This window comes from Gekko japonicus, unplaced genomic scaffold (assembly GCF_001447785.1).
Source record: "Gekko japonicus isolate JY-2015 unplaced genomic scaffold, Gekko_japonicus_V1.1 scaffold558, whole genome shotgun sequence".
Classification (NCBI taxonomy): domain Eukaryota; kingdom Metazoa; phylum Chordata; class Lepidosauria; order Squamata; family Gekkonidae; genus Gekko; species Gekko japonicus.
The window spans coordinates 974,149-983,931 of NW_015170908.1; the positions used below are offsets into that span (position 1 = coordinate 974,149).

The 9,783-nt window shown below is 49.8% G+C and overlaps 1 protein-coding gene across 1 annotated transcript; it reads left to right on the plus strand.

The window, feature by feature from the left end:
* The first annotated feature begins 473 nt into the window (after positions 1–473).
* On the plus strand, positions 474–8,771 carry C1QC (complement component 1, q subcomponent, C chain). The gene is made up of 3 exons (XM_015418664.1): positions 474–599; positions 3,234–3,424; positions 8,099–8,771. Exons 2-3 carry the CDS (start codon positions 3,241–3,243, stop codon positions 8,653–8,655), a joined length of 741 nt encoding a protein of 246 aa, XP_015274150.1. The 5' UTR covers positions 474–599; positions 3,234–3,240; the 3' UTR covers positions 8,656–8,771.
* The last annotated feature ends 1,012 nt before the right edge of the window (positions 8,772–9,783 follow it).

Below are 9,783 nucleotides of genomic sequence, written 5' to 3' on the forward strand. Positions count from 1 at the left end.
TTGCGGCCTCTCCTAATGGCTTACCCCACCACACACCTTCTTCCCCCCCCCCCCCACCGTAACTCACTTTTGAGATTTCATTCCAGTTTTGTCTGAAGAAGTGTGTTTTGCACATGAGAGCTTACACTTTGAGTAGAACTTTGTACATCTCAAAGGTGTCACTTGGCTCAAACTTTGTTCTGGTGCAAGACTGATGATTGTACAGCCACACGGAGCACACCCCCCCCCACAGCGCAACACAAGGACGTCCCCCCCTACACACAAAGCATCCATTAGCTGCAGGGGAACTGATCTCTGTAGTCCGGAGATGAGATGGAATTCTAGGAGATCCCCAGGTCCCACCTGGAGGCTGGCATCCCCACCTGGAAACCTTGCTGGTCTTTAGGGTGCTACTGAAAAAAAATCTTGCTTGACTTTGCCTACGAGTTCTTTGCAGGCAGTGGGGTGGGGCTAGTAGTTTCCAGCACTCCGAGGCCACCACCAACTTCCCCGTTTAGCACGAGTCTATTGAAGAAGGAGCTCTCTCCCCGCAACAAGGGTGGCCTGAAACTCCCTCGCTACTCGTTTAAGCCACCGGAGCCTGGCTGTGGTCCCAAGAGGTAAGAACGGCCAGCTTGCGGCAAGACCCCCCCTGCAACTCTGGTTCCTGGAGAGCTTAGGAAAGGCCCAGGCCCTGGGGAAATCTTGACCGCCAGGGCTGCATCCCAGAAGGGCTGCTGTTTGGCCATTTGGAGGGCCAGGCGGTGTAGTGGGTAGAGCATTGGCCTAGAATGGGGGACACCAAAGTTCAGTTCCTTCCTCAGACTCGCCCCCCCTTCTCTCAGACCAACCTGCCTTACAATGCTGTTGTGGAGAGGAGAGGCAAATGAGAGAACATTGTGGAGGCTGAAATAGGGGGTGCCACTGTCCGTGGGTTTGTAGGAAGGGACTTTTTAGGGAGTTGAGATTGGTCGTGGTCGGGCTAAGATCTAAGAGAGCTAGATTTGAAACCCTCCTCTTCTGGGAATTGAGATTGGTAGGGGTCGGGCTGGGATCCGGGCGAGCTGGATTCACACACCCTTGTTCCCATGGCAACTCTCTCAATGACTTCAGACTACCCTACCTCACAGGGTTATTGTGAGAATAACATGGGAGAAGGGATAAATATCTAAATAAACCATCTGTCTCAAGCTGATTTAAGTGCTCCTTGCCAGAAACCCAAAACGCCCTTCCTTCTTTTTCTAGCTCTCTCATTCTAAAATGCAGGATGGCTGGAACGTGTCAATCAGTCAATCAATCCTCTGGCAAGCCCATCAGCGGATCAGAAAGCCAATACAAGCTCATTCAAAACTGCTCTTCCAGTCTTTTACCTGTCAGAGACCTCCTTTGCATATATGTGCCCTCAGCTGGGTGTGACATGTGAGTTTGGTCTCCCATCAATAAGATGGTGGGGTGGCAACCAGCTGGTAATAGTGGCAAATGGGCAACTGAACCTGGGGTGTGGAGAGCACTGGACCAGAACCAGGAGATTCAGGCTGAAAGCCCTGCTCTGTTTACTGGATGCTCTCTCTCCCTCTCTCTCCCTCCCTAACCTACCTCACAGGGTTGTTGTGAAGCCAAAATTGGAAAGAAAGACCCCTTGGAAGAACATGGAGGAAAAAAATCTGATAGATCATCAGTGCAGTCCTAACAACACTTTTCTGGGAGTAAGCCCTATTAAATAGACCTGATTAGGACTCCAAGGAGACCTGCTCAAGATTGCTCCTTGATCTCCTAGGGATGACACGCTACCTGTTTCTTTAATGACGTCTTTGCTTAAGGAAATCTGACAAGTGCAAAGTTTTCTTGCCGTGACAAGACACCTGTCTGTCTCTGCTGAGTACATTTTAACCCTGCCTTTTCTCCATGGAGCTGGGGTGTGTGTGTTTGTGGAGATAAAAAAACCTCTCCTCCTAATAGTAGCACAGCAAGCTGTGGTGAAGGACAGAAAAGAAGCTTCAGGTGGGGTTTTGGCCACCCTTTCTCTGACTCTACCGGCCACTCTACGGGAGGGGGAAGGAGAACAGAGCCGGATTACACTGACCTATTCGTCTTCAATTGGCCACTTCGAGTTTTTCTCTTGAATTTTCGTGGACTTTCTTTTTCTGTTGTTTAAGTTAGTGGCATGATGGTATACAGCCCCCACAGAACTTCACCGTTTGACTCCCACTAACTCAACACTGAGCTGGAAGACCTGTAGTGAAGCTGGCTCATATATTCGTAGTTGGTGGCAGTGTTTCCTCTAAGCTGAGTTAGTGTGAGCTGGCTCACAGTTTTTTAGCCTCCGGCGTTTTTGTCCTTGCACAGGAAGGATGGCTCCAGAGCAAACTAATCTATGCAGTAGCCAAATGGCTCACTCACAGCTTTAATGCCAGGAACTCACAAAGTAGAATTTTTGCTCACAATAACAGAAATAGTAAATGTATAGCCCTGTTGTAATAAAAGAGATAAGGTTACAGAGAACTTTATATTGACAAAACTCAGTGTTAGGTCGTGAAAGCTGGTTGTTTATTTTCGTTCAACTGTTATTGTTATTATTGCTGTATTTGTTGAAATGATTGATAAAAAACTTTTAAAAAGAGAGAGTGAAAGAGAGACAGGGTTTTCATAGCAAAAGATGTTCAGAAGTGGTTTGCCCTTGCCTGCCTCTGCGTGGCAACCCCAAACTTCCTTGGAGGTCTCTCATCCAAGGACTAACCAGGGCTGACCCTGCTGAGCTTCCAAGATCCGATGAGAGCGAGTGAGCGAGACTGGGCCATTCCAGGTCAGAGCCTTAAAACACTCTCTCTCTGCAGACAGTGCCATCGAATCATAGCCAACTCATGATGATCCCATAGGGTTTCCAAGGCAAGAAGTTAAGAGAGGTCGGTTTGCCAGTGCCTGCCCCTGTGGGGCAGCCCTGGACTTCCTCGGTGGCCTCCCATCCAAATACTAACCAGGACCAACCCTGCTTAGCTTCTAAGCTGTGATGAAATCAGGGTAGCCTGGGCCAGCCTAAGAAACTAGGCCTCATGAAACTTAAACTAGGTAGAGAAACAGAGAGAGACGCTTCTTGTGCCTTGCTTCTTACTGCGACGAGGAGGCGCTTCTGAAAAAGATGCCTTCTCCTCATCTTGGTGGCCCTGGGAAAGCCTCTGCCGTGTGGCCAGCCCCTGAAGGAACTGGGCGATGCCCTCCTTGTACACACTCTGTGCTTCCCTTTCCTCACTTTGCAGGGCAAAGATGGGCGTCGACGTAAAGGTGTTCTTGGGATGGGGCTTTGTCCTTTTCCTGCTTCTGGCGAGTTCATCGTCATCTGGAGCTGAGACCTCCCGCTACTGCTATGGAATACCAGGCATGCCCGGTGTGCCAGGTGTTTCGGGAAAGGATGGCAGAGATGGCCAGAAAGGAGCCAAGGGAGAGCCAGGTAACCAATCTCTTGGAAGCCTCAACCTGCCGGCTTTGGTTGGCACAAGGAAGGGTGCGGTCTTCTCTTTAAGAACATAAGAACATAAGAGATGCCAATGTTGGATCAGGCCAAAGGCCCATCCAGTCCAACACTCTGTATCACACAGTGGCCAGAAATACCAGTGCCATCAGGAGGTCCAGCAGTGGGGCCAGGACATTAGAAGACCTCCCACTGTTGACCCCCCCGAGCCCCTAGCTATACCTTGTGGCTAATAGCCACTGATGGACCTCTGCTCCATATGCTTATCTAATTCCCTTTTGAAGCCGTCCATGCTTGTAGCACCCACCACTTCCTGTGGCAGTGAATTCCATGTGTTAATCACTCTTTGGGTGAAGAAGTACTTCCTTTTATCCGTTCTAACCCGACTGCTCTGCAGTTTCATGGAGTGCCCATGAGTTCTTGTATTGTGAGAAAGGGAGAAAAGTACCTCTTTCTCTACCTGCTCTTTCCCATGCATAATCTTATAAACCTCGATCATGTCACCCCTCAGTCGTCTTTTCTCCAAGCTAAAGAGCCCTAAGCGCTTTAACCTTTCCTCATAGGGAAAGTGTTCCAACCCTTTTATCATTCGAGTTGCCCTTTTCTGCACTTTTTCCAAAGCTATAATATCCTTTTTAAGGTGTGGTGACCAGAACTGCACACAGTATTCCAAATGAGGTCTCACCATTGATTTATATAGGGGCATTATGATATTGGCTGATCTTTGCTGTCTTTGTTTAAACGGAGAAGTCAATGGGTGGCTCTTTGCTGTCACCAACACCCAGCTGCTCAGATCAGGGGTTCCCAACGTGGTGCCTGTGGGAGCCCCCACCAACACCTTTTCTGGTGCTCGCCCAGGGTTTTAGGAAGTGGGCGGGACCAGACAGTGCTTTTGCCCGGCAAGGCTTCTGATTGGCCATTGGAGATTTGTCTATTTGGAGTTGGACTGGCCTTGTCTCTCTCTGGGGTTTCAGGCACCAAAAGGGCTTTCCCAACACCCAGGGTTCTTTTACTGAGAATGAAAGATGTGGCCCATATCTGATGCATTTGAAGCTGCCCTTGTGCTAGAGGCAGAGACCACTGGTCCACCTAGGGTGGCCAGTCTCCAGGTCCCGGTGGGGGAACCCCACCCCCGAACAGCCACGTTCTGGCATGACATCCCCAATGAGATGACATCACCCGGAAGTGATGTCGTCATGCAGGGGACGTCACGCAGGACGCTCTGTTTTGAGGGCAAAACTCTATGGTACATTTGGCCTAAAACCATAGTCTTGTCCTCAAACCAGAGCGTCCCGTGTGACATCACCGGTGTGATGATGTCACTCCCGGGTGATGTCATTGTGTCGGGGAACATCCCGGAATGCCCCCCCCCAATCCCCTCGCCAGCACAGTGAGGGGACCTAGCAACCCTGGGTCTGCCTCACCTGCAATCTGAGATCCTTTAACTGGGAATGCTGGGAACTGAACCAGGATCACGGGACTCTCTGGTTTGAGGACAATACTATGGTTTTAGGCCAAATGTACCATAGAGTTTTGCCCTCAAAACAGAGTGTCCTGCGTGACGTCCCCTGTGTGATGACATCACTTCCAGGTAATGTCATTTCATTGGGGATGTCATTCTAGAGTGGGACGAGCATTGATCCTTTTTGGGAGAGGATCGTCCCACTCTAGAATCCCAGTTCAGCAAGGAGGATTTCTAAAATAAACTCCAGAACCGGGGCATCCATCCTGTGCCGCAGCGTTCAGTCCTTTCCATTCACGCACGTCGTTTCCTCCCTTGTATTGCCGGAGTCCCTGTGTGTGCATTGATCTGACAGATTCATAAGGCATTAATTGTCTTCCTGCTTTCCACTGCCAAAATGCAAACTGCGGGTCTTGGAAAAGCAAACATACCCCTGCCATTAATACTCGGTGCGATGCCGGTGATTTTAACTGTTAACCAATTAAAGCCACGCACCATTCCCCTGATACAGACAAATGAATTCTTTTTGTTTAATTGTTTGTTGACTCAAAAAGGAAATTTGGCACATGCCCTGAGGGAGTTAGACAGATACGGTAAAATGCTGTAACTCTGTGATAGTTTCAGGGGGCAGCTGCATCGGTCCGCAGCGGAACAGCGCGATTTGAGTCCCGGAGCCCTTTAGAAACCAACACGATTTTCAGGGCATCAGTTTTCGAGAGTCAAAGCTCCCTTCGTTGGATACTTGTAAGAATGGAGATCTCTGGGTCTTTATATCCTACCTTTTGATTGGGGTATCAAGACTCAAAGATCTCCATTTCTACTTGGGATCCTCGAAGGGAGCTTGGATTCTCAAAAGCTGATACCTGCAAATATCTCGTGGGTCTCTGAGGTGCTATGGGACTCAAACCTAGCTGTATATCTATAACATAACCAATATCAGAGGTTGACTCGGGGGGGATCGCGGGGGATCACAGTTCCCATGGGTGAGGGGCAGGGGGGCGTGGCACATGACGAAGCCCTGCGCCCTGTAAGGTCCCTCCCCTTCCAAAACCCCACCCTCCCCAGGCTCCACCCTCAAAATCTCCAGGTATTTCCCAAACCACAGCTGGCAATGCTAGTATAATGCTATACAGTCCACCCTCCAAGGCAACCATTTCCTCCAGGGGAACCAATCTCTGTAGATGGAAGATTATTTGTAATTCCAGGAGATATCTAGGCTCCACCTGGAGGCCAACAACCCTGGCTTTGGAAGATGGACTCTATGGCATTATACCCCATTAAAGTCTCTCCACTCCCCAAACCCCGCCCTCCTCAAGCTCCACCCCCAAAATCTCCAGGTATCTCCCAACCCAGATTTGGCAACCCTAGTTCTTACATTTAAGTAACCAGCTGAAGTCCGTGATCTCATCCTAGATTGTAGCATCCTGCGTTATGACTAAAGAAAGTGATCATTTCTAGTCAGCCTATATTGAGGAGCGTTAGGAAAAGTGTAAAACGAGGCTTTCTTTTTTTTAAAAAAGAGGAAAGATAAAACATTGCAAAAAAACCCCACCCAATCTTGATGTGACTGCATCACACATTGTTTTGTGTGTGGTGTTTTACCGATGTAAAACGAAGATGAAGAAACAAATTGGTGCGGAGGGAAATAGAATATCTGATAATCATACAACCCCTATGTCTTTTGTGTGCAGCTTCATCAGGGGGATTCGAATGACATGATAAAAAGGACAAATTTGATACATTTTTTAAATGAATTAATCAAACACAGGACAATTTCACAGAGCATGTACAGAGTGCAATTCATAATTAGTTGCTGATGTTAAGAAAACTGAACCAACAATAACACACACTAGACGTTACATATTTACAAAGGAATCACAATTTAAATTGTTTGTTAAGGTAAAAGGTAAAGGTTCCCTTGCTCGAAAGCCAGTCGAGTCCGACTCTAGGGTTGTGGTGCTCATCTCCATTTCAAAGCCGAAGAGCCAGCGCTATCCGAAGACCTTTCCGTGGTCATGTGGCCGGCATGACTAAACACCAAGGCGCACGGAACCCTGTTACCTTCCCACCGAAGTGGTACCTATTTATCTACTTGCAATTTCTTGCTTTCGAACGGCTAGGTTGGCAGGAGCTGGAACTAGAGACGGGAGCTCTCGGGTCTCGAACTGTTGAACTACCGACCTTCCACAGCCTGCAGTTCAGCGTCTTAACCACTTGAGCCACCGCGCTGTATCTCCAGCTTATTTCCCTGCACTTTTAAAGTGCTCAGGAATAAGCCAGTATCCATAGAATTTGTTTCCCTCCGCACCTATTTGTGTCTTCATCTTTGTTTTACTTTGGTGCTGCCCCTTGTTTATTTACGTTTTGCCCATGTAAACATTCCTGCATATGGGTAAAAGGCCCCCCAAAATATCTCAAATATACAGCTGCCTTATACTGTATGACCGTTATCTTTGAGCTTAATATTGTCTTCTCTAACTGGCACCGACTCAGGCAGAGAGATTGATGGGTCTTTCTCAACACTGGTCTCCCGAATTCTTCAAGTTGGAGATACAATCAGCTGTACCTGAAGCTTCCTTTGTGTGGTGGAGTGGTTAACAGCAATGGACTCTAATCCAGAGAATCAGGTTTGATTCCCCACTCCTCCATGTGAAACCAGCTGGGTGATCTTGGGCCAGTCACAGTTCTCTCAGAGCTCTCTCAGCCCCACCGACCTCACAAGGCGCCTGGTGCAGGGCGAGGAAGGGAAGGCAATTGTAAGCCACTTTGAGACTCCTTAGGGTAGAGAAAAGTGAGATATAGGTCCTTTCTGCACTAGGCCTTAAATCCTGGTTCAACCCTGTCCCCGAACTTACATTCTACGCTACACGCGAGTTCACTCCTGTAATTATCTCGGGGAATTTTTTGTTTCCACATTACATTGAGGTCACCCCAGTTTTGCCCCACACTTGTCCCCAGGATAAACGGATGCTGTTATAACCAGGGATAAATACATAGTGTCACAAGTTGAACTCTGATAGAACCAGGGATGAGATCCAAGTGCGGAAAGGACCATAGAAACCTCCTCCTCCTCCTCCCTCTTCCCTCCTCCCTCTTCTTCTTCTTCTTCTTCTTCTTCTTCTTCTTCTTCTTCTTCTTCTTCTTCTTTGTCTTCTTCTGACCCTGACCAATGCTTTCTTGAACCTTTGCAGGCAAACCAGCTGTTCACGGAAGCCAAGGTCCCCGGGGGGAGTCAGGAGAGCCAGGTCAGCCAGGGATACCTGGGAAAAACGGGCCCAGGGGTCCCCCAGGTGAACCCGGGGATCTTGGCCTGAAGGGGTTGGTGGGTGAACCGGGGGAGACCGGCAGCTACAAGCGGAACCATCAGTCGGCCTTCACGGTGATGCGGCAGACGAGCCAGTACCCCGAGAAGAACGCCCCCGTGGTCTTCAACAAAGCCATCACCAACACCAACGGAGACTTCGACACCGGCACCGGCAAGTTTACCTGCCGCATCTCCGGCCTCTACTTCTTCACCTTCCACACCTCCCACACCGCCAACCTCTGCGTGAACATGTACCATAACCGGGATAAGGTGGCCAGCTTCTGCGACCACATGGCCAACGCCAAGCAAGTCAGCTCCGGCGGCGTCCTCCTGCAGATGACGGAGGGACACCAGGTGTGGTTGGCGGTCAACGACTACAACGGCATGGTGGGCATCGCTGGTTCCGACAGCGTCTTCTCGGGCTTCTTGCTCTTCCCAGACTAGGTGCGCAGTGAACCCCTGGGCACCCCTGCTTTCCATGCAACTGAGTCCCTCGCATCTCTAACCCCCAGCCCCAATTTCCCCAAAGGGCTCCTCGCTGTTGTAAACGTCATCAATAAAACTGGTTTTGCTTTAAAATTGTTCTTGTTTGTGCCCTGATATTGTTCTATCTCAGAAGCAGGGTAGGATTGGCCCTGGTTAGACCTTGGATGGGAGACCACTAAGGAAGTCCTAGGAGGCTACGCAGAGGCAGGCAAAGGCAAACTGCCTCTGTTCATCTCTTGCTCTGAAAACCCTACGGGGTCATCAGAAGCTGTGTCTTGACCAGTGTTCCTCTAGGCTGAGTCAGTGTGAGCTAGCTCACAGTTTTCTAGCCTCCGGCTCACACCTTTTTGTCTTAGCGACAGGGGTCATTTCATAGAAAAAGAGGTGCAGGAGCTCATTAGCATAACTCATTAGCATAACTTACTTGCATATGCCACACCCCCTGACATCACCGGACGTGTGTCAGAAGACAACACCACTCCACTGGACTGTTTTGGATTGCTAGCTATTGGGGGGGGGGCCACGTGCAGATCTGTCCTCGCAGAGGAGGGAGAGCTTGTACCTGAATAAAACTTGGTCTTAAAGGTGCCACTGGACTGCTTTGGACCGGGGAGGGGGAGGAGGGGAGCTCGGCAGCTTACCTGGCTGCTTCTTGCTGTGACTGAGGGCTGCTGGAAGCAGGGGGTGGGGCTTGTTGCATGTGCCCGCCCCCTGGGCTCTTTACTGCCGGAGCTCCGCTCCTGTGCGCTCCTGCAGGAAATGACCCCTGAGCTCCGGAAGGATGTGGCTCCAGAGCCAACGAATGTATGCAGCAGCCAACCCGCTCGCTCACCACTTTAATGCCAGCAGCTCACAAAGTAGGATTTTTGCTCACAAGGCTCCACAGCTTCGAGGGGGCATGGCTCTCGACAGCACTTTCCATCACCATACAGGGAGCAATTCTTCCTCAGGGAGGGTTTCCCTTAACTTTGAGGGTTACCTGGTCCCCCCTGGCCACCAGCAGGGGATGGAGGACTGGAATTTCCAGATCCAGAATGGGAGACTCGTGGAGATTTGAGACTGGAGTCCGGGGAGGACAGGAACCAC